General features: G+C 51.2%; 1 protein-coding gene across 2 annotated transcripts in view; it reads right to left on the bottom strand.

Moving 5' to 3' along the window:
* Positions 1-776: 776 nt before the first annotated feature.
* The window catches only part of LOC144735702 (transcription factor Dp-1-like), a 34,398-nt gene continuing 9,520 nt past the window's right edge, over positions 777-25,654 (bottom strand). Inside the window, exons 5-12 of one of the 2 annotated variants that reach the window (XM_078618186.1) lie at positions 16,395-16,525; positions 7,972-8,131; positions 6,024-6,167; positions 4,988-5,056; positions 4,329-4,480; positions 3,757-3,923; positions 2,886-2,937; positions 777-1,316 (exon numbers count right to left, since the gene is read on the bottom strand). In XM_078618186.1, the coding sequence (XP_078474312.1) occupies positions 1,100-1,316; positions 2,886-2,937; positions 3,757-3,923; positions 4,329-4,480; positions 4,988-5,056; positions 6,024-6,167; positions 7,972-8,131; positions 16,395-16,525 (1,092 nt within the window). In that variant the 3' untranslated portion in view covers positions 777-1,099. The remainder of the gene's footprint in view (positions 1,317-2,885; positions 2,938-3,756; positions 3,924-4,328; positions 4,481-4,987; positions 5,057-6,023; positions 6,168-7,971; positions 8,132-16,394; positions 16,526-25,654) is intronic. The other variant, XM_078618187.1, reaches the window with a different exon arrangement.

Below are 25,654 nucleotides of genomic sequence, written 5' to 3'. Positions count from 1 at the left end.
GACCGGATCTGCTCCGAGTTATGTGCGAGGATCTGTGTCGAACGTATGATTGAACAGCTCATCCGTGTGGCTGCGAAAAAAAAGAGGAAACTGCAAGAACAGAAGAGGGTTGTAGCCTGCGCTAAATTCTGGACCCATAAAAAAAAAACACCAGCCTGAATTAAGGAGCTACGATTGGGCTGCACAGTCTGATAAAAAAAAAAACTGAGAGCGCAAGTGAATAAAGAACGTGGGGAATTACAAGCAAAAGCGTTTGTTCACAGCAAGAAACCCGCCCCTAGGCAGCGGCACTCGCACTGCTAAGTGAATCCTGCACACCGCACTGGAGAGTTGTATCAGGAACACAATGAATCACAACTCGGATTTAAACTTGCTCGGATCCGAACAGGCTTTTTAAAAAAAAAAAAAAGGGGGTTGTTGGGAACCCACGGCAGGTTTTAATTAAGAGGACTCTGGCCGGCACCAGAGCTCGTTTGCCCGATGTAGGGAACCGGGGCCAACAGGGGGGGAGCGGCACGTCGGCGCATTTCCACGGCGACGCACGTCATCTTCCGGAGCGCAGGAAGTGGGCGAGTTGCAGCTGTCTTCGCTTCAGGTCCACGTGCACGAGAGATGGGCCTCGAGGGTGGCGCCAGCTTACGTTGCTGTCGCTCGAACGTCAATCTGAAGTCGCGGGCGGTTCGTGCGATCGGCCCACCAACGCCTTTAGGGGGCGGAGCTCGCACACGATGTAGAAACCCGAGATTCGTTCCCCTCATGAAGGGCCACGCTTGCTTGGATGCGCAACAACAACAACAACAGCAACCTCGGTGCGCGATCAACGCGGTCGGCTGGCGACGCCTCGTGTGCGGTACGTTGAACCCGAAGAACCATCTCCTTGCACGTCAGGTTTAGCTGTGCCCAGGTCAGGTTGGATATACTTAAAAGACCTGGTCCTCGCCGTGGCCCCAGTTGAACGCGGGCAACGGGAGGAGGGGGAGGAAGGAGGGGGGGTGTTTGTGTGAATGCGACCTCGGCCTGGATGGCACTGCCCGCGCCGCGTGATCTCCGCGTCTCCGCACTGGCGGCGGTGCGGGAGACGTGACAACCGCGCACCCGGTTAGTCCGAGTCATCGTCCTCGTCGCTGTCTTCTTCGCTATCCTCTTCCTCGTCCTCCTCCTCCTCGTCCTCCTCCTCCTCGTCGCCAAGGAAGGAGAAGGGCGTCGCGTTGCGGGAGCGGCCGCCGCCGACGGAGCGAGGGGCCGCGTCGACCGCCGCCAACGCCAACGTGGCGCCGTCCACCTCGATGTCCAGCGGAGAGGGCAGCCCGTCCAGCCTGCACGCCACGCGGCCAACCACACTCCCGTCTCACCCCAACATGGCCACACCCCGTGTCTAGCCGCGACGCAACGGCTCGGCTCCGGCACACTGGAGCTGAACGGCTCCCATCGGGTCTCGCAAGCGACATGACAGCTCCCTGTCTATACTCTTAGGTTTTTTCGGTAAAGTCACGCAGCACGATTGCTGTATTACTTGATACAGCAAGAGTGCTGTGACGGTGCCACCTGAAGACGGAAGCTTGTGTTGCCTCCAAAACGTCGTGATTTTTTATTTTACTTTTATTAATTTTAATTTTATTTTTTACCTACGTGACTTTACCGAAAAAACCTAAGAGTATAAATCCTTGCAGTCACGAAAGCTTCAAATCTAGAATTAGCTCCCTGTCTAACCGTAAATCAGTGTTCTTCATTGCAAGGCCCGTGGGCCACTGGCAGGCCACTGGTGGCTTTTAGCGAGGTCCGTGACGTGCGGCCCCCGACAATACACAAATGGTGAAAACACCCCCCATCATCATCCTTCTGCTGTCAAACCCCCAAAGGTTTCATGTGTGTGGCGGCCCTCACACTGATGATGCCTTATCGGCAAAAGTGGCACCCCCTCTGAAAATTAGTGAAGAACACGGCCATTAACCAACAACTGCCTCTCGTTTATCCCATAACATAAGAGCTCCCCCTCCTTCTGGCTCGAACGTTACCACCCCCTGTTTGTCTACGATGATGTTACCACCTATGGGCAAATCACTCGGAATACGCCCCATCTCTGAATCTCAGCAGGGTTGAGCCTGGATAGTGCTTCTAAAGCGGGAAATATGGTGTGGGCAGCGGAGGGCAGCTCAGCCAATTAACTGTTGGACTGTACTAGGACACCCCCCCCCCCACCGTCACAACCGGCTATAACGCTCCCCTCCACCAACCTGTACAGACCAGCGTGGTGAAGTACGCCGAAACAACCCCTGCGTCCTGCACAACGTGGGGAGGCCTTTGTCGAGCAGAGGGATACAACAAAAATTGGCTGCCCATGGTTCCCGTAAACTCGGTGCCGCCATAGCGCCATTGTGCCACGCGTGCCGTGTCAAATTGGCCAACAGCTGAGCCCACCCCTTCACTGAGACACCCAGCCTGGGGTTGTTTTTGTTATTTTACCAGATAAGGTCCACGGGGCTATATAGCGCTTTATCAGAAGCTACATGGCTACAAACGATAGCTCAACGAAGTGGCTTACCACGTGTGAAATTATAGCAGCAGTCAAATACTCTAAATGAATGTTTCTAAATGTCTATCGAAAAATCGGAGGTCCCGGAGACAAATCCACGCGAGCACGGTGAGAAAGACATGCAACCTCCAAATAGTCGGGATCGAACCCAAGCAATCCTGTTATCCAGGTGAGGTAGCTAACATCTCGCAGCGCCCAACTAAGGTTAAATACGAGCGTGGCGTCAAGCCCCGTGCCTCGCGCTCGCCGGCACGCGACAAAACCGCACACCTCGACACAACCGCAGACACAACCGCAGACACACGGCACAGGCAGGGCAAGCCGGGCCCTGCGAACGTTGGCTCAAACTCACCGGCCGGACGCGGCGTTCTGATCGGCCGACTCGAACTCCTGACACGCCATGTCTGAAAACGGGACAGCGGCCAGAAATACGACGTCAGGTAAGTCCATCGGATCGGCATTCGGGTCGCGTCTCTCGCGCCACCATCGCACGCGGCCAGGTATGGGGGCGGCGAGTGCCGTCCGTACAAGTTGTCGAGTCCGGCCACACGGTGGTGGTGGTGGTGGTGGCTTTACGCCATTATTCCTTGCCATTAACCATTCCACCCACCTGGCAAGGCTGTCACGTTCACAAGGATATAATTTATACGTGCCGAAGTGTCGATCAAATTCGGACTTGTAAAGGCCCTTCTTCCACCCTCCTCACGTCTCGCGACTGGATTCAACGTCAACGTGCAACGACGCTTCGCTCAAACTGCTCCGAGCTTCACTAGGATGCGATCTCAGGAATCGGGCGATTTCCGTTTCCAGAGCTACCTTGGTTGCCCAGGCGCGTGTGCCGGTGAATAAAGGCTTCTGTAGAATTAAGTTGTGCGAGTGATTTCAACGTCTGTTTCCCCTCCCTCGCTCTCGATATGTACGTATGCACGTTGAACGATAAGCTTCGGGAACTGCGAGGTCAACTGCTATGAATGTGCCAGTAGTTCCACAATTTCGGTCGTACGTTTCACACGCTTTGAAGACACGGGTATTCATCATTGCGATTATGACTACGATTTATGGAGAGACCATTTGTACCCGTATTTCTTGTTGACGAGCGGAAAAAAACGCTCGTGAAACGACGCGGCGTCGGACGTGCTCGGACAAAATGACGCACGCGGTGAGGGTGGAGTGCGGAGGAACAGAGTGGGGTGGCGAGGTGAGGGGAGGTGAGGGGGTCGTACCGCGCACGAACGGCTGCAGGGCCTTGGGCACGAGGAGGCGCGCACGCTCCATGTTCTCGGGCGAGCATGTCCCCGTCTCCAGGCCGAACGTGAGCCCCATGCGCTTGAGGACCTCCACGTCGTCGTGGATCTCAAATGCGTTGTCAAAGTTGAAGAGGTACTCGAACCTGCACAGACGGACGGACAAATGGGGAGGGAGTGGAGCGAGGGGAGTGGAGGGAGGGAGCCTGGGTGAGACGCGTGCCCCAACACACTCACGCCTAGGTCAGTGCACCCATTCACCCGCCGCACCGACCAACTGACCCGGTCACCTGACCACCAACTCGTCCAGCCGCCTGCTCGGCCATCAGGCACAGCGGCTCACCCACGCGCAGTCCCCCCACCCAACCACGAACCCACGTGCCCACGCACGTGTCCGTTACGTGCACAGCGATTCTCCCCCAGTGAGTCCATGACGGGCAAGCGGGCGGCTGTAGTGGGAATTGCGGCGAGTTGACCGCCAGCGTGAGCACGTGTCGCGTGTCTAGGGGACGGCTGTTCCCAGAGCGCCGGCTCCCACGGAGGTCACTCACTTGTCGCTGGAGATGCTGCAGTCGATGACGGTCTTCTTGCTCGTGTTGATGATGATGAACGGCAGGTGGATGGCAGTGTTGTGTGCGGGCCCCCGCTTCGTCACTTTCTCCATCTCCTGGTTCCTCTGCACCAGGTTCTTGAAGGCGATTTGCTACGGGTCACAACAACCAAATTTAACTTACATAAAAAAGCTATCAGTGCATGGATGTATGTTGAACTTCTATTGCACATCATCACCATCACCTCCATCAACATCCCCCACTTCCTCATCATGCAGGTTCCTCAACATCACCACCATCAACATCATCACCTCATCACCACCATCTTCATGTATGGTGAACTTCTTTTGCACCGAACGTAACCAACTGTGCTAATCGGAGGTGCCGATGGAAGGACAACAAACTAAACACAAAACGCAAAAAAATATGATGCTCCTGTCACTTGGGTCACATTTTGTTTAAAAAAATTTAATGGTGATTTTAAGACCACAATACACTTCTTCAGGAAATTCTGACGGTGTTTTGCATAATGCCCAAACGGGCCATGTGCATTTCAAACATTTTCATGCACCGTTCCAGCCTTCACGCAATTATCCTGCCATCGACAGAGGACAAGACTATCCCCGGTCACACCTTGCACCAGGCCTACATGGAATCACCTGCAGGATCAACTCATGCAGCTGGGACTGCTTCTGCTTGATCCTCTCCATCTTCCTCTGCCTCTCCCGCTGCGGAGACAGCAGAAGCAGCACAAACATTACCAACGTACCCACATGAACGTCATCAACGCACCCGCACGAACGCTACCAACGTACGGCACAACGCCGGCTATTTGAGGCTCCTCACAATCCAGCACCCCGCCCCCCCCGACCACCACATGACGGTTCAATGGAATTGTCACGGTCTGGGATTTCAATTGGATTTAACACCGATGAGTGCCAGATTAACTTATACACTACAAAGATCTCGCCCCACCCTATCCGTGTAGCCCTTAAGAGTCTGTTGGGACAAGTGCAATGAGGGCCCGCACGGCACACGAGGGGGGGTGTGTGGCCACCACCACGCCCGGGCGGCCACGTTTGTTCTCCGCAGTGCTGATGTTTACACACCGCAACAGGTATTCATTTTGAGGCCGAGTCGAGCTATGGGAGGCCCAGGATCGGTTCAGATAATCGTCATCGATGTTGGCCGTGGGTGGGTTCGTAGCGTGCTCCCCATACTTACGAGCAGTGGGCCACAGACGTAAAACAAGGGGACGAGAAATGAATGCAGAAGTGCTGCAAGAGAGAGATACGAGACAGGAGGCGTATTCAAGACAACCATTCGACTGAAATTAGAAGTATTCAGAAAGTGAGAACGACGGACGAATTTAGAACAGAGATATAAGTGAGATACGAGACACGTATTCGGAAGAGAGAGAGAGAGAGAGACACCAACTAGTTCTGTGAAACGCCCAGATAATCCAGGGGTGGCGACTCCACAATACCTCTCTCCTTCACAAAACCACGCTCACCCGAAACCTCCGTCTCCTGCCGTGATGCAGCGAGTGACGAGCGTGACCCAGGACCCGATTCTCCTGGCGGCAGCGACGCCGACGCCGATTGTGTCCACGTACGTACGTCGAAACTTCTCCCGCACCGTTCGCAGCCAACCACGCTAATCGGAGGTGCGTCCACGCACTCGCGCCGGGTTTACCTCCAGGTTTTGGCATTCCTGCGCCGAGTTGGTGGGCAGCCCGATCCAGCGAATCTCCTTCTTCTCCTTCGAGATGATGTTCATGGCCATGAGGACGTTCAGGGCGTCGTACACGCGCCTACGGATGTTCTTCTGGTCGTACGTCTGGTCGGGCGGAATCAAAACGTGCGTGACTTACGGCGAGACGCGAATCGCCCTCGTGCGTCCTTCGAGCCGGCGATGCGGGTCTCTGCCACCCGGCGGCGCGCAGGAACGCAGGCGCCATGAGGCACTTGCCTTCAGGACAGCGAGACAGCTAATCGATGGGCACACGCTCCAATTTACAAACGGCCTAAACCCGATAATCCACTTCACCGTGGTGACCCGGGGGACTTTCTGCCCAGCATTTCAGAATCTGCCGACCACCTCAAATATTGATTTATTTTTGTACGTAAACAAACGCGGTGAAGACCGGGGGGGGAGGGGAAGGGGGGTGGGGGGGTGCTAGCCGTGGACACCATAATCCCAAAAAGCATCAGCGGCAGAGGCGCCTCGCCACGGCATAACCGCATAACCGAAACCACAAGCGCCCGCGTCCGGGCGCGGCATGCTGAGGCGGCGTTTTTTTGTTTACAAGTTTCTCCTATCACTGCGACACCGCCAGTCGGCACACGCCCGCCGTGCAAATTACGTAACCGCACACGGAGCGCTTATTGCACGAGGGGTAAAATGTGCGCATGTCGGCACCACGATCATAGCCATTTGCGGCCCTGTGAGATAATACACCGCCAGGAGATGGCCTATCCCCACGTCGTGTCGATCGTGGGCTTGTGCCGACCATACTTCACCACGTTGGCCGGTATAGATTGGTGAAAATGGGGGATGGGTGGTGGAGAGGGGTGGAGGGTGGGAACCAGCACCAGTTCAGCATCCACTCGCCACTGATGTTTCCCATGACCGGGAATTGAACCCAGGTCGCCGGGTTCAAACGGTAGTATTATAAGCACTAGTCCCTCAATATTCATAATTTCCTTTATTTATCCACAAAAGCCTCACTGAAGCTCAACAACATTTTGTTTTTCAGTCGGGTTCCTGCATTGGGAATGTTTAGGCCAATTATAATCGCAAGCGTTTTGGCTTCCGGGATGAAGCCCCGAGTATCCAGAGAAAATCCATAAAAAGGGTGGCGAACTCGAAAAGCTCCACAGAGACAGGTTTAGGAATCCATTCGCTGTGACCACCATCGAACTGCCCCCCAGCGGGGTTTGTGAGCTTCACAAAGACGCCCAATCCACCAACGCCTTGCTTCTAAAGCAGCAGAGGCCACCAGCCAGTTCTGGAATGTGACTCATTCAAACACTCATTCTTTCAAAAGTCACCTTTTGCCCCGCGCCTCCGGTTAGCATGGTTGGTGAGGTACGACAGCGAAATAAGTTGACCGTACATACATTTGTACTTTTATAAAGTCACTGTAATGAACTCGAGACTCGCGTTGAAATGTTTTGTTGTTGTACGTTCAGCGCCCGTGTCACGGGCTCGCCGTGTTTACTGCGATCTAGAAATCACCGTTAGAATCATCACAGCTGTTACATTAACTATTTTTATTTACTTTACCAGGTAAGGCCCACAAATGACAGCACCTCAACAAAGTGGCTTATCATCACGTGAAAATTGACAGCAGCCACAACTCTAAACGCGTGACGACGATTCTAAATATCGAGGTAAAAACCAGAGGACCCGGAGAAAAATCCACACGACCACAGCAAGAGAGAGACACGCAAATCCCAAATATACAGCAGGCATCAGTGGTCGGGATAGAACCCTCCTGTATACCAGGTGAGGGTGCATAGCTCCAATGGCTTCCTATAATAAAAACCGGAGGACCCGGAGACAAATCCAGGGTGGGGGGGGAGGGTGTCTGTCAGCTGAGTGCTACGAGGACTGGGGGGGGGGGGGGGGGTTGACTCACCCCGGCGGCGGCCGCCAGTCGTGCGCTGCTGGTGATCTCGCCCACGAGCTCGTCGGCCACCTCGTTGTACGACGTCGTGCCCTTCTGCTGCACCTTCTCGCACACCTTCATTGAGAAGTGGCGCAGGCCCTTGCCGTTCTTGTCTCCCTTGCGGCCCTTGCTGCACACGCGCCGAGGGACAGGACGGGTCGTACGAACTATACGTTGGGACTTCTTTCGCGCCGTACGTAGCCAACCGTGCAAATCGGAGGTGCCGGGGTCAGGACAACAAACTAGACACAAGAAGCACTTCTAAAGAAAAGTTTTCAATCCAGCTGATTTAAAAGTGCATAGCTCCAGTGGCTTCCTAATATCGGAAGGAAGAGCGTCCCGGATGGTTGCATCATCATCACCACCATCACCTCCATCAACATCCCCCACTTCCTCATCATGCATGTACCTCCTTAACATCGCACGATCAAAATCACCACCAACATTAAAGTATGTTGAACTTCTTTCGCACCGTACGTAGCCGACTGTGCTAATCGGGGGGTGCCGGGGAAGGTTAACAAACTAAACACAAAAAGCAGTAAAAAAAAAGTTTTCGATAGCTCCAGTGGCTTCCTCATATCGGAAGAGCGTTCCAGATGTACGCAGAAGCGCACCTGAAAGGGTGCGATGTGGTGACCGTCCCTGTTCGATGGTTAGCTACAAGCCGGTCCCTGACGAGATGAGCAGGGTATTGTGGTTCATTTGTGGCAAGCACTGTGTGTGTAATGGAGTGCGACCTTGTTTGTAATGTTTTCGTTCGGCAACCGGAAGCGAATGCAGCTCAGTGAGCACTGGACGGACATGGTCGGATCTTAAAGTACCCGTCACGACACATGCCATAATCAGGACGGGACGGTGGGGTGGGGGGGGGAGGAGATGACGGGCTCGCTCTGATCCATGTACCGTTTGAGATCAAATTTCGTCGGGACAATCGCACGTGAAACGGAGGAAACTAACAGAGCTCCGTACATTCCATCGGGTACGTGCACCCAGCCGATTTCATCGCTCCACCTTCGCGGTGCGACGTATTCTCGAAAGCGTTCCCTACTTTGGCTCCCACTCACTCATTAGTCTGGACTGTCGGCCATCACCCATCGCAGCGGCTCGTTCCGCCTAAACCCCGCTTTGCTTTCCCTGGACGTGAACACGATGACTCTGCCTTGCGCACGCGTTCTTTACTCGGTTCACTTGCGAAGCTTGCGCCTCTCCGCGTACTTTTCGCGCCCAACTCGACGCGTCTACCTATAACGTAGCGCCATCGATTTTAATGAACGAACCAAAACACCGACACACAACCCGCCGAGAACAGTTGCCGATCGGCGGACACCGGGCGTTGACTTAAGACGAAATGCATTCCATATTCGGCGATGGTTCACAAACAACAAGCACATCCATATAATTTGTCCAAAGGTCACCAACCCCAAGGCCCTCTTCTCTCTCCCTCTCTGATGCTCGGAGACTGTCCGGGACGCTGGTAAACGTCGTACACGTTTATATTAATAGTCGTATTTCGTTCCGCCGCGCGGGCTCGGGTTTCACTCGAGCTATTCACGAGCACTCAAAATAGCCGATTCAGGTCTTCCACAGCAATGTTGCAATGCAACATTGCTGCCACTGCCAACTTGGCTAGGGGGGAGGGCAAAAAGGCCACGGCAAAAACAGAGATAGAAAAATAAACGCGGCTCTCTCCACGATGCCACGCCGAATAACAAACACGCACGTGGTACGGCCCCGGGTGGCGGCACAGCTCCGGGGTGGGGTGGGGGGGGGCCAGCGGCATCGGCCTTGGGAAGCAAGTGAGCCAGCTACTTTTGAGGGCACGGGTTCGAGCCCCGGGTTCCGGGCGTCCTCTCGGGGAGCCAATGTCCGGCGTTGGGGAGGCGCCGAGACAGCGAATAAATTCCGGCGTCGTCACCGGCGTCGTCGCGTGATCCTCCCCTCCATCACCCTCCCGCCACCCGCCGATTCGGCGCGTCGACAACAATTCGCGCCCGCCTTGCGATTCGAGTCGGGACTTTTCAGTCTCGTGTTTGCCGTCTCATTTGTATTGTTTCCTTAACTTTCCGGCTCGCTTATAGAGATGTGTTTGCTGCGCTATCCTTTTTACAAATCGCACGGCCGCTTCCTTCAGCGCGAGGCCATCTTGTGGTGACAGATGGGACGATGGTGCGTGCGCATGCCTTGAACTTCTTTCGCAACGTCCAGAGCCAACCGTGCTATTCGGAGGTGTTTTAACTTCATAGGTGCTCAAGAAGACACTTCCCCCCCAAAAGTCTGTTAAGGCTATCAGGGGGATCTCGGTCTTGGTTAACGGTACAGGAGGATGTAGAGCTGATTGGACTTGCTGATGACTGGTACCAGCAGTGTCAAGATCGGCCTATGTAGGAGGACCATGAAGGACACTACTGGGCAGTTGGGGGCAGCCCCCCCTCCAGCAACAGCGGAGGGCAGAGCAGCGACAGTTACAACAACGAGCGGAGTCAACCCATGGCAGCTGGATCTGTCCTGTGACCGCCTTCCAGTTGTGAGCCTTAGACACTTCACGTGGCCTCTAGTTGCACCTAGCCTGGCACAAGCGTCGCGGTGCCATCGCTTGCCACTTAGCGGCGAGTGACTGTTGTCATCGTCGCTGTTGTTGCGTTCACGTGTGGCCAGGCAAAAGGTTGGTGAAAGTCCGATCTGCCCTCGGTAAGGGAACGGGTTCCACACGCCTGTTGTGGCTTAAGCGCGGGCACACACGAATCTCGAATACAGACGCGTGCAGAGCCGAGCTGGCGGGAGTGGCCCTGCCGGTTTTGCCCTTTGCTTGAGTTTGATTTTCCACTCACGTAACCGCCGACGACGCAGCCAGCGCCCGGTGCCAGGGACTCAGCGGCACTGCTCCATTCTTGCGCCCGCCCCATACAGGCAGACAATAGCGAGACGGACGGAACAATGCATCTGAATAATAAGCAGATTTTTTTTTTGGCCCTTAATAAAAAAGCACGCGCTTTTCGTCAGCATGGCTGTAACCGTGGAAACGATCTCTGTTCTGTCTTTGAGTGAAAGCTTAAAGAACTTTGGGTGGGGGAGGGGGGCGGGGATGAGAACACTGGGTCTGCTAGCGGGCAGCAAAACCTAACCAAGCGTAGTGGTGATTGAAATGAAAACGCCGGAAAGAATCTGAAGCAGAAGATGCAACGGACGTCAACGGGGAGATGACATGCAGAAGGCTGCCTTGCTACGGCGGTGGTAATGTCAGAAAAGACTGATGGGAGTGGAGCAGGAGGCACGGAGAGGAATGAGAAAGACATCCGCAGCAGTTGGGATACGCAAACGATAATTATTATGATGGTGACGATGATGACAGTGATGATTACTCATCGGAGGAGAGCAGCCGCTGCCAGATGTTTATTGACCCAGTGGCCATACGGGAAGAGGAACCGAGATTCCAGTCGTGTTGAGAACGGCTTTAGCATCAACAAATATCCCTGGATTAGGACAAACATCCATCGCTGTTTACATATTCGTATTTGTTTAGCTTTTTGTCATTTTGGTGAGCCGGGTCGCTCTTGCAAAATGAGACTCATCGCTGGTCTCTTGAGTTCTGGACCTGGTGAAACATAAACTTAACTTAAAAACGATTCGGTAGTTGGTACGACGGCTGACTTGTAACTTAACAGTTTATTAGGTAAATTGACGCTGAAAGTTTCTGCGCGGGTGCCCGAAAAGAACGTGTGCATCGAGTGCACAACTCGCCGACTGCGATAGATCGTGAAAGCCGGACAAAGATAGGCGAAGTAAATCTGACGAGAAGCACGGAGGGGCGCGTGCGTAGAATTGTGTTGAGAGACAGAAAGGGGAGCACGTGTGGATCGGAGGAACAAATGCATATCGGAGACGTCGTCTCAACTGTCGGCGGAGGCAAGCGGGATTGGGCAAAGCACACGGCAAGAAGCGATGGTGGACAGACGCAAGAGGCCGGCTACGGAATGGCGTTTTGACGGTCCTCCAACGGCTGGAAATTCCACATTCCTACGATGGGGGGGGATCAATGCGTACAACAGCACAGCGTCGTCTGTTGACGTGTCAGCAAGTGGTGTTCGTATTGGGGCCCTGTAGTTGCCCTTGGCCGGGGTTTGAACTCACAATCTCCCGGGGTTGGGAGGCCCCGCTGGCGATCCCACACACTGGGCCGTAACGTGGCCAATTTGTATTCATGCAGCACAGAGCGCCGCGCACATAAAGGCCAGATAAATAAATAAAGAGCGATGGCCTCATTCATCTTGCGGTGCGTTGTTCTACGCGTGGCAACAGTTAGCAATCCCACGATTCACCCCCTCCACATCCGGCGATTCAACAAACGGTCTAAAGTTCGATTCAACCATCGATACTTCTCTGGTTCCGTACTTCTCTCGCACCTCCGATTAGCACGGTTGGCTACATACGGTGATAAAGAAGTTCAACACATGTACAAAGTGTTCCACCTGTGAAGTCACTGGCCTATATGGAAGTAAGTAGCAATGTTATCAGCCATGATCTATCCGCTGCTTCACGAAGCCTTCCACACACCGACGGCATCGCCGCGCAGTCCCTCGATGCTGCCAAACTCTCTCAACAAGCAGATGTCATCGCTCCATCTCCACCGTGGCCGCCCCTCTCAGGCGTCTTTCTCTGCTATCGACCGTCGCCGTTGTCTGTACTCACCAGGAAATCTCTCCCATGAGGTCGCGGGAATCTCCGAGCCCGTTGACGCTTTTAAAGCTCGTCTTAAAAGTGATCTCTATACATGCCGCTAAACGTTTAGCCAATTCAGCAAATTGATTTTAGGATTTATTTCATGATTTTAGATTTCTCGGTTTTTAGCTGAATGAGATATTTATTGTCCATGTTGAGTATCTGTCGCTGTGTCTTGTGCAGTCCTTTGAGATCTTTGATGAACGGCGTATTGTAAACATAATTATTATTATCTATCGGCCATCGGCATTCTAGCGACATGTCCTGCCCAAGCCCACTTAACTTTCCTCAAAAGTCAATTTGTAAGAATCAAGGAATCTCTAAATGTCCGATAATTCATGATACCTCGTTTACTAACACTTTGGAAATGCATGCCCCCAAAAATGCAATTTGCTGTTCCGCTGACTGATGCTGAGCGCAGATTTCCAGACAAGGGGGCTTTTTGTTCAGCAAAGGGCCCCAAAGTCACTCACGCAACCAGAGCCGTGTGTTCGATGGGGCTTGGCAGGCCCCGAAGGGCCCATTGGAGCTCAATTATTCAAATATATTGTATTTACACCACATGCCAACACACAACACGCGAATGCACGCATCTACACGCCAAGGGAATAAAAAAAAAACGCGTTTCCACTTTGCTTGATCAAGGCGAGCGCTGTTCGTCGCGAGGGACCTATTATTAAAGCCTGGCACGATGCACACAATGTCCATTGCCACATGACCCGGACTTGCACCTGATCTCGCGAGACCTTGGAAGCTTAGAAGCAGGGTTGATGAGCCCGGGTCGTGTGCTCAGACAGGCGGCCAGCATGCACGTCAGGTTGTCATAGGTTGTGTCTGCAGGACTGTGTAATGTGGTGGTCAGCAGAGGGCAGTGTAGTTCAACCCAGTGGTCAGTGTTGCGCTGCCCTTCTGTACCTGCTCGCGTACGCTCCCTTGTCTGACCAGCGAGCGTGGCGGTCAAGTACGGAGAGGAAGCCATGCTTCAGGGGCAAAGGTCGGGGCGGGGGATCAACTACGAATTGCGAAAGCACAAAACCCGCTGGGCAACGCGGGGGCCATGAAAGTAAGGCAACAGATTCTTGAATCTGGAACTTGTTTGCTCCCTGTCGTTTTGTTCTCCAGGCTCTCCCACACATGGCAAACACCCATGAACAGAACTCGCCAAACATTCCAATGGCAGGACCCTCCTGAAGAAGAGTCTTGAGATTCAACGAGGCTTTTTAAATTAAAGGGCAAAGATATTCACTTTTTATTCGATGAGCAAAAATTCTCAACCATCTTAATATAGAATTAATGCCATTTACCACCAAAATTTGCCACCCAAAATCTGGCTTTGCATCAAAGCGTTTTTGCTCCGTGCTTCCGTTTGACTAGATAGAACCACTAAGAGAGAACTGGGGCCATCTGTGTCATCTCGCGTGGAACCCAGAGGTGGGGGGGGGGGGATTTCAAACTGACCAATAAAAAAAATATAAAATACTTAGAAAAATGTGGTTGAGCAGTACACGGCCGTGTCTGTTTAATCATCGCGTTCAAACAATGCAATAACTACCGTGTTCGCCTCCGGCTTACGGTCATGAAATTGGTACCCGCATGGTGCGTCGCAACTCTGTGGACGTTCTAACTGTACCGCTATACAACACACTATGCACGAAAAAAGCATTGAGGAAACGTGACTCAACGGACAAATGTAACCGCGGCTTAAAGCGGCAACGATTCCGCACAGGAGGCATTCTGTAAACGTGTTTGACGCGCGCTGTCAAAGTGCGCAGACTCTGACCTCTGCTGGCCACATGGTAACGATGCATCCCTCGCAACTGACCACAGGTTCACAAACGGAGCGTGCATCGGTGGCTGCGATGCTTTGCCTCCCCCTCCTCGCAGTGCAAATTAATCGTTGGGACTCACGATTTGGCCAACGATTGGGTTGATTTTTTTCCTTACACACTTCGGTGAACGACGCAGCCTCTAGTGGCTGTTGTTACTCTGGGTCCTCCAGTTTTGTCCCACGCGGTTTTCACAAAGAGTTGGCCAATTCCTCCCCACTATGGGACCGATCTGAGACGGTGTCCTGAGATTCAACGAGAGGCTCTCCTGGGTAAAGGAAGGGCATCAACATTATTATTATCATCGAATATTCAGCGCAGCTTTAGAAACTCTAATCATGGGTAAACTAAATTATTTGGTGATACTGCAGTGTTTGTATGCTGAACTTCTTTTGCACTGTACAGAGCCAACCATGCTAATAGGAGGTGCATTCTCTTTGTTTTTTTTGTAAAGTCGCGTAGTTTAAAAATAAAATAAATTAAAAAAACAACTGAATTAAATCACGACGTTTCGGAGGCAACGCAAGCTTCCGTTTTTTCATTTATTTTCATTTTATTTTTTAACTACGTGACTTTACCGAAAAAAACAAAGAGTATGAATCCTTGCAGTCACGAAAACTTCAAATCTAGAAGGAGGTGCATTAGCAGTGGTGCACAAACAAAAATAACAAAAAAACTCAACACGTCCATCAACAAGACTGTGGCCTTTAAAGGAAAAAATATTTCCTTGTTGATGTTTCGGGCAATGGCCCCTTCTTCAGAGTGCATAACAGAGAGGTCAGAGAGACAGAATGGACAATAAGCGTTGGAGACTGCACTTAACACCATGGGGGGGGGGCCTGATAATTACATTGTAACTAATCGTGGGGAGCTGCCTGAAATGAACCGGATCACCATGAGCAGTGTTGGCAGAGTGCTCCTCCAACACACAGACCCCCAGGCTGACCACCACTCATAGGTGGAGGAGACATCGTGGCGGCGATGTCAACCTGCATCCACCGACGTTGCCGCCTAATAACAATACCCGCCATGTCGCTGCCGTTCACGACAAACGTGTGCTGTAGGTTTGATCCTTCATTCCGTCTCATCGTCGTCGGTTCTGTTTTAACGTGCTCCAAATGCCAGTGTGCGAAAGCAGGACAATAGACCTTGAGGGCATCATCACCACCATCATCGTAGTCGTCATCATCGTCATCAGCAGCACAACCGCCATCATCAGCGTCATAATTGTTATCATTGCCATCCTTCCCTCAAGGTCCCAAGTGTGGAGTGCGTTCATATAGGGGAGGAGGAGTGGGATCATCTGTGCAAAGGAGCTTGATAGCTCATCAGATTTCTCCAGGATAAAGATTTCGATTCCGAGCCAATGAGCTGAGAAGCGGGAACAAATGAGGGTTCATGATGATGGTTATGGGAGCGGATGGTGACAATGACAATTCCGGTTCTCTTGTTAATGTACCTTTCCAAGAGAACTTGAGAGTCGGAGAATGTGGTGGATGTCATGGGAACGGAGGTAGGGGGGGGGGGATGTGCCCAGTGGTGGTGGCGTAGCAGTTAGTGCGCTGCCAACACCAGTGATGATTATCTGAACCAGTCATGGGCCTCCCCAAGGTCGACTAAGCCTCAAATTAATACCTGGTGCGGTGTTTAAACATCGTCACTGGGGAGAAAAAGACGGCCGGGCGTGGTGCTGGCCACCCACCCCCTCGTGTGCCGTTCCGGCCTTCATAGGTGCTACTCGCTAACAGCACTTGCCCCAACAGGTTGTTCAGGCTACACTGGGGAGGGAGGTGGGGGGGATGAGAAGCCCTCCTGCCCGGTGTGGTGAGTGCATTGGGACGAGGATTGTACCCGGACCATGATGGTGGGCTGTCCAGGGGGCGCATCTGCGTGTGCTGCACTTGCTGCCCGTGCTGCCCGTGCTGGTTGCCCATCAGCACAGCGCCAGCCATGGCAGCGTTGCGCTGGGGAGTGCCCAGCAACTGCAGGGGAGGAGAGAGAGAAAGAGAGAGGGGAGAAGTGCCGCACAGCAACGGACGGGCGGATGTCAGCCGTCGCTCTCAGTCGCGCCATCGGACTCAGATGCTGGACGTGTGGTGATCGAGTCAGGTCGACTTTGTTTAGCCAAGTGACCAGGGGAATATTCCCCAATCGCAAGATTAACCCGGGTCATCTATATGACGGTTCACCCGATTCTCATGACAGCGACGCGCGTGTGGAGGTGTTCGTGAGAAATGGTTCGCCAGAATTTGCACGAATTATATGCGAATTATCGCAGAATGTTACATATGCTGACGTTAGCCTATTAGCTATGTGACGTGCGGAGTGGAAAAACCCACTCTTGTTCCCTACCTCTACAATGCCACATATCCATGCTCCCCACATTCCCTAACTCGCACTGACCAGCGTGGCGAAGTACGGTCAATAACCCCTTCAACCCGCACGGTGCAGGAAGGCGCTCATCCAGCAGTGGATAGACACAACGTGTTGCACGTAATTGGTTCACGCGACCCCAGTAAGCCCCGAGAAGCACTACAGCCGATGACAGTGTAAAGAAAATAATTGCTTCTTGAACTAAACCGCGACGAACAGATCGCGAGGTAGGCGAATCGCACTTCAAATATACACTGGGGACATTGTGCAAATCGACAACACGCGCGATGTCGCACTGGTCCGAGTGAGCGCGGGGCACCTTTCACGCGACTTCTGATAGCGGAGCGCAGTTCCAACATTTTCGTGCGCGGAGCGAGAAAGGCTTCCACAGATGACGTGGAGGAGCCACGGAAGAACACCGCTCGGGTATGGCCAGTTCTATGTCATGGGGACGGATGAACGGATCTCGGGACGGTGCTCCGAGGGGTACGAAGCTTCTCCGTGGCCCGAGGTTGAAAGCAGCGCGAATAAATGCGGTGGTTGATCGTGAGAGATGGCAGTTCTCTTTTTTGTGGCACCTGTTCCAGCCGGTGGCCATTCCACGTTCTCACGTCACTCCGCTCGTTGTTGTGAGCGTCGCTCATCTGCCCTCAGCTGTTGCTGGAGGGCAACTGCCCCCCAACTGCCCAGTAGTGTCCTTCACGAGCCTCCTCCACAATAGGCTGATCTTAACTCCGATGGTACTAGTCATGGGCAAGTTCGCTCAGCTCCACATCACCCAGGTGTTACAATGGGCGTCATGCCCATTGTGCACGCGCACCATGCGTCGCTTATTCAAACATGCTTCCCTGTTCACGCAAATGCGACCAACCGCCAGCGCGTTTCAACATTCCGAGGCCTTAAGCACAGTGAGTTTGCGCTCTTAGTCAGCGCTACGCTTGGCACCCACATCTCCCCCCCCCCACCCGGTCCGTCCCACGTGTGGCGCCAGCATTCGTTGGGGTCCAGCGCAACGCCGCCTCCGCCGTTAGTGACAAGGTCCCACAAAGCCAGCGCTAATCCGTGGACAGCAGCCCTCTGTGTTTGCATGTCCAGGAATCTTCCCCACTCAGACTGCAAGCCAGGGTTTTTCATGGAGAGCTGTGTTACTCTGAGAAGTTAATAACAGGTATTTTTTCCAGCGTGCCTTCTTACGTACATGGCTATATACATTTCACAAAGTAATCAAAAGAAGGGCACTTATATTTCACTCATATTGCAGTGTGGCAGTCAAGCATTGATTAGCAGCACACTGCACGATGGATCTGGTAAGAAGAGTTCGATCCCTGGCCACGTCAAACATCGGCAGAGACCTCAAACCGACCCACAATCCCCAGCGATGTCAGGGTACCTGCTGTGAAGTTGCGACGTATCTATTGAGATACACACGGAACGGACAAAAACGGCCAAACACACACACATGCATTTTCCCTGTATAAAACGATAGTGGGTTGCACCATCGCTGTACTGCTATCTTTTGGAGCTCTATCCAGAGGAAATCTTCTCTATCCACTAGAGGGCAATAGGGAGCAATAAAGGCCACCATGGGGTAATGTTTTGTATGTACAGTAGATGATAATTGGTTTTTTACCCTTTTATCTGGCAACAAAACTGACACCTTTTTTACGAGGAGTCATGTTTGCATAGACCACAATACCTGGAGTCATAATGCAAACAAAAAACACAACTCTGATAATGTATGCACTGTCCTTGAAGTTGATTGGTCCTGAAAAAGGTGTCAGTTTTGTTGCCAGATAAAAGGGTAAAAAAACAATTATCATATTTTTTTACTGGCAAATGAGGTACCAATGGTGTACAGTAGATGTTAACTACCTCGCCTGGTTTGCAGGAGCTCGTGGGTTCGATCCCGACCATGACGACTGTATATTTGGAGTGTGCATCTGCTCCCCGTGGTCGCATGGATTTATCTGCTGGCCCTCTGATTTTTCCCTCCACATTTAGAATCAACGTCCATTCAGAGTATTTGGCTGCTAAAGATTTCCACGTGATGGCAAGCGACATTGTTGAGCTATCATTTGTGGCCAGGTCACTTCTGAAAAGAGCTATATAGCTCAGTGAGCCTTACCTGGTAAAATAAATAAAATAGTTTCGTACGTTGAACTTCTTTCGCACTGTACATAGACAGCCACTTAACAAGTTGTCAAAATGACACACACCTTACACACACACATTTAGTCAATCCACGACTGGATAAATACCTCCCCACGCTGCATTGGTCATCGGGGGTTGTTTGACCATACTTGACCATGTTGGTCAATTCCCGGTCAGTGAAAGTCAGGCTCAACACCGGTTCAGATATTACTCGGCACCGATGATAGCCAGGTCCGGAAGTAGAACTCGGGATAAATAAACACCCGAAAAGGGGACCCCCCTTTGATGTGCAGCACCACTCCCAGCCATTAATAAGCAACATTGATCGTTGAGTTTGATTTGAATAAAAATAGCATCGAATTTAGATTTAATTGACGGGTTTGCCAGCTTGTTTCGACACATGACCTCAACCAGGAAACAAGTACTGAAAACGCTGCTTAGTACAGGAGCAATCATTCCGCTAATGTGCACAAAAATAAGGTTTTGTACAGCTTTGCAAAAAAAAAAACTACAAGTATTTTTAACCGATGCCAGGGGACAGCAGTCATTCATAAACACCCACCTCCCTTAAGAGAAAAACTTTGCCCAGTAAGCATCCAACCCAGGCTGCACAAGCATGTTTGAGTGATTGTAATTGTAAGGCTCCCATATCAAGGTACGTTATTAAAGAATTTTTAAATCTTTTGACATCTTCTGCCCGAGTTTCACGTTACCCATACTTGAGCGTCCCTGCTTGGGCTGTTTTGAAGATTCCATTGTAAGGAGTGTTTGACATGTGGGAGTACTCTGGAGACAGCCCATTCATAGCAGGGGGTGACGCTCAAAGCTTCACACAGATAGATTGAACAATCCAAATCAATGTTATTTTTTTGCTTAGGTCGCGTAAATATAAATGTGCCATCAACCTGCCACCACCCGACACAGCCAATTAGAAAGCTGTCACGTAAACGAAGTGTCCCAATTAGTTACTTCAGCACACTGGTGTGTTGGAGAGTAAACCCACAACATTTACAATTCGAGTACAACGTTTCGCTGGCGATTACAACCAGCTTCATCAGGCGATTTGCCAGAATTGTGAAGAAGTCTTCCTGTTTCGGCCTTATTTATCTAACTCCAAAAAACCCCGTTTATGATGGATAACATTGGTCGCGAAAGCCTACGTATGAAACAGATTCAACAAGACATACTTCCCTGTTGCCATCTCATGGCTGACTGGCAGCGCACTTGTGGAACGGTTTAATTTACGGGAATCAAACCCCAAGGATCCCAAGGGTGCAGGCTTGGTGCTCAGGCCACGGTGCCACCTCGACCGCACACCCATTATATTTATCAAGCAAGCCGGGAACGTTATCAGAAAACCATTGCACAGTCATAAAAAGTGAATTTGCAAGCGTTGCTCAAATACAAGGCCGACTTCCTTTGGGTTGATAAAGTAATGTCGAGTAACCCCGATGACCTGTACGGTGTGGGGGAGGGCCTGGTTATGCCAGGCTTGATCCAGCAGTGGACTGGCAATATTGATGTACACAAAATATCTGCCAACATCATCATCATCGTCAACCTTTTACTCCGATTAGCACGGTTGGCTACATACGGCGCGAAAAAAGTTCAACATAGATACATAAAAGATCCCTGTACGCGATTCCGCTCATGTCTCGGGAAATGAGTAGAACGACAGAGACACGTGTGTGTAAGGGGAACGCAGAGGGCTGCTGAAGCCGTGAGGTTTTGCTGAACGTGCAAGTGCTTACCGCCGACAGAGCAGCTGGCCCCAGTGCCATAACCGACTGAGAGGAAACCGTTGTAATTGTGGGCATTTGCCAAGTGCCGAATGAACGGATGTTTGTAACCGGCGAAACCTCTGCATTTACTTGTCGATTTCGAAATGAACCGCATACACATCTTGCGAGTTGTCTGCCGACTTTCTGATGGTCGCTTAACGTTGCACTGCGCGACTCTTTAGCACTTCCGAGAAACGTTATCACAGATCCTGTACATGGTCCCTCTCATTTGCCTACATTTTCTGTCAGAATATTTTCGTTTGTTTCTGCACGTATCCACACGCACTTGTGAAAAATACTTTACGCATACGTTCCTTACATGCTCTCGAAAGCAGCCCAGCATTGCGTCTGCGTGTTGTGTGTGTGCGTGTGTTGTGGGGAGCGGTAGTGTAGCAGCGCTACGAACCCAGCGACTCGAGTTTGATTCCTGCTAACGGCCAACACCAGTGACGATTATCTGAACCGACCCTTGGGCCTCCCCTAGGTCGACTAAGCCTCAAATGAGGACCTGGTGCGGTGTGTAAAATCGCTGCAGAGACAAAGGCGTTCAGGCGTGGTGCTGGCCACCCACCCCCTCTCGTGCACCATGCCGGCCTTCATAGGTGCTCGCTAACAGCACTTGCCCCAATAGTCTGTTAGGGCTATATGGGGGGGGATCTTTGTGTATTGTATGCATGTGTGGTGAACGGTGGTGAATGTTTAACCCTTCCGTTGGCAGCCCTTTGAAATTCTTCGATTGCCATATGGCATTGTGCGTCAATGGGCGGGCGTGTCCACGCTGCTTTTGAGGCATTTCTGTTTGCCAAAAAGCTTCCGTTGAGTTGAGAAATTAACCGAGGATGGCTTTTTATAAAGTTACATTCGACATTTAAGCACAGCAATGATTACAAAGAAGTAATTATTGCTGTGCTGGTTGTTAAATTCTGTCTGGACGTCCTTCAGAGAGTTACATTTGACACTTAAGCACAGCAATAATTACAAAGAAGTAATAATCGCTGTGCTGGTTGTTAAATTCTGTCTGAACGTCCTTCAGAGACAGAGAGGAGAGAGTGGTTGAATTTTTACAACTTTGCTACATTCCCATTTATGTCAAAATGGAGAAGTGAAATCTTTTGCTAAATTGAGGAGAGTGCAACGACTTTTTTAAAGTTTCCACCATCACGCCCAGCTCGCCGTCGTCCAAAAACACTTTTATAGTTTTCGTCTCTCGATTACGGTCTACAGTTCATCGTCTACACAAAACATATTGTGGTACACGCATGTCCACCGGTTCTCCTGTGGCAGCATACTTCAAAAGCTGTGACCTTCCATCCTAATCTCCTGCATTGATCACCCACGTTTCACATACATACTTTTCAACCGGGGGAAACGCCCGCCCCCCCACAATGTTTTAACTACCACGATTGCTTTGGCTCGGCCAACACTTCTGCCTTTCCATAGTTTTTCCGTGGCAATCACGAGATGGGTTTTTTGTGCCGCTCAAAGCCACGCGTTGGCTGGCCCAAACCACAAAATGCGAGCATCATTAAGGAGCCAATGAAAAGGGCCTCTACAGCAAAGTAGGCCTCTTCATTTTTGCCAAAGTGGACGTCTTAAGTTTCATCGCATTCTTTGTATAGAGCGAACGTGCGATGTGCACGCATGTAAGCTCGTGTGCAAACAAACCCACGCACACGCACACACACCAACACCAACTCCCTCACAACCTGCAGCGTGGTTACCGTCGCTATGCAACACGGGCCATTCAAACACTGGGAACAGCAGGAAAAGCGGATTAATACCAAAACAGGGCCCACACTGTACTCGTGACACTCCGTTAAAGACTGAAGGAAAAATAAACGGGAACCACCAATTACAACCTTAATATTCGGCGATCGTGATCAATCCACCCCTACCCTTGCCCCCCACTCTCCCCCCCAAGCAATGACCATGGTCCAGTAATGTAACGATCCATCCAGCTCCTGCATACGAGCCAATTAATCACCGCTCCGTCTCCACGGTGGGCATCCTCGCGGGCGTGACCCTTCCATTGGCTGTCCCTCCACCTCCAGTCTCACCCATTCACCGTCATCTCCACCGAGTGACGCGTTGACCTACCCAAGCCCGGCATCTACTTTCCTTAACAGTCAACGAGAAGTCGTCTCCACTAACCTTTCCGACATCAGGATCCACATTCGGGTTAATTTACAACCACTCACCCGAGGTGGTGTGGAGAGGGAGAGGCTACGCTACTGGGGAATGTTGTTATCCGCAGAAATAACTCCGGTCTTCTATTTTCACAGTAAAGTGAAGGTACTGGGATCACCACACACACGACAAAAAAACAACGTGCAAGTCTACGTCTGTGCCCTGGCGTTCAGTACGAGGTCTCGGTGGTGCCGAGCGGCGGCGTAGCTGTCGAGTGTGTAGGCGGTGCAACTGCACCGAGGCCCACGGGCCGTAGGGACCCAGGCATTGAGCTACGACGAGGGGGTGAAGATGTAATAGGGCCCCCCCCATTGTATTTCTTGCACCACTGCCCATACCAGTCATGCTATGTTACCGACACCTGGTACAGCAGTGTACTCGAAGGTTATCAGCCACCCTTAAAATCTCATTTCACAGCAATGCATTTTCGCTTAAGTTCAAGCCTTCCATAAACCTGTCGTGATATCTGTACCAATCAATCCTGGTCCTTTCCTTGACCAACCGGCGCTGACCGGTGTGGCGAGATACGGTCAAACAAACCCCCATTGCCGACGCGCCGTGGGAAATTCTCACCCAGCAGACACTTGATAGAGGACCGTCAAGTACTTTTTTTTCTTTGTTATTGAACAAATTTACTCCTGCCATCATCTCTAACGCCGCCCAAGAGGACGTCCCCTAGGAGCAACGGGACAGACCATCTCGTGAGCTGGTGCCACGTGGCTTGCTACAGCGCAGGACCATAATAGACGGCAACAGCTTGGGGAGCGACCTCCGCCAGCAGCGGCTTGATCACAGGCTAACGATGACGACAATGCAACTTGACATGCACATCCATTCCTCGCCACTGACCGTGCGCAGGTGACATTTCAACACATTCACACGAAGCCCAGCATGCTCCACCACGCGTACGCACTGCCGGCGGGACGTTCTCCCGCGCCTCCTGCGAAAGCGGTATGCCTCCGTGCGAGCGAGAGTGGCGGACCCGGGGGGAATCTATGAGCCGTCACTCAGCTCGATGCGGACACGGACTATTTATTTGTTGGCCTCGTGCGAACTCGGCGAGATATTCGCAAACACAAACACCAGCGGCACTCTTACGCAAAGCCCACCCGGGGCAAGGCGCCGATGGCGTCGAGCTAACGACAACCATCGCAGACAAACGCATTCCACATTCACCACCAGTGCCAAAGCTTACTGCAGCGTGCAGCCACTTTACAACGGCAGTGCCAAACAATACAAACAATCGATCGATACCTCGGTTTGAAACCAGGTGGGAACAGGTGCAGACTAAAGGTCTCTTTGGCAAGGGAGACCAGGGAAACATAAAGTAAAGTAGTATAAAGCACGGACAAAGTGATAAAAACAAATGAAACAAACACCAGATATATAAGAAAACGATAGCGATAAAATTAAGTGAAACTCGCATCACAATGTGATTAGATCTTGGGAGGGCTCTCGGCCTGTGATGAATCGTTCCCTCGCGATTCAATTAATTAAATGTCACGATTTGGGGCAGTGATTTCATAAAAAATATCCATTTATTACCTAACACAATAGGTTGTGGCAGCCGATATGATGATTCACAACTCCTATTTGGGTTAGGCCATGCAATTATCCAGCCAAGTTTCTGTCGTGAGACCTTGAGTTTTATAACAATTCTCAAGTTTAATACGTAGGCTTTAGCGACTAATATCATCCATAATACAGGTGTTTTGGGTTAGATCGGGTAAACATTAACAAATATGGCTGTATCCTGAAGCTAGTAGTAATTACTGCTGAAACGTCGTACTCAGATTGTAAATGTTGTGGCTTTGCACTCCAACACACCGATGTGCTGTACTAGTAACGAATTGGCATGTTCTGTTTACAGGGCAAACCTTACGAATTGGCTATGTCGGGTGGTGGCGGGTTTAACGACACATATTTACGAGATCTAACCAAAAAAACCTGTATTATGAACAATTCTTAACTAATTCTTGGTTCTTTCGGTAAAGTCACGTAGAAGGGAAATAATAAAATAATATTAAACAATAAAAATTCTCACGACGTTTCGACTGCAACACAAGCAACCATCGGTCACGAAAGCTTTAAATCAAAATTCTTAACTTAGTTTAGCAATCGGATACGCGGCATTTCGCATGACACTGCGTCAAGCACCTTCAGGAGAGGACTCAGGAAGTCACAACGTCACCTGACCTGCTTTTTTAAACAGGTGTCATCACATCACTGGAACAACCAATCAGTTTAAACAAGACACTAATAATTAAAAACGAATTCATGTTTCCTAATTGTTGTCTAATTTATCTGGGCCAATGATTTACAACATACGCATTATCCATGATTATAGGAGGCTGTAGCAGGCTCGTTTTTGTGGTTGTAGCACCTGCAGGGGGTCACAAGACCAAATTACACACCCCAAGCAGGAATCGACAAGAACAGATTCTTAAGACTCACAATTTGAAGCAATTTACACGAGCAAAACCATAATAATCCATTTAATACACACACTGACGCATCGCTATACGTGCCTTCTCATACAGTCGCCCACTGTCTGCTTTCAATTAACCCTCAAAATGTAATTTGCGAGTCGAATTATTGTGTTTTTGCAATTGTGGTGTT

Source organism: Lampetra planeri, chromosome 56 (assembly GCF_965212315.1).
Source record: "Lampetra planeri chromosome 56, kcLamPlan1.2.h2, whole genome shotgun sequence".
Lineage (NCBI taxonomy): Eukaryota > Metazoa > Chordata > Hyperoartia > Petromyzontiformes > Petromyzontidae > Lampetra > Lampetra planeri.
Note: the sequence above shows the minus strand (reverse complement) of the source record. Positions and strands in the feature narration are given on the sequence as shown.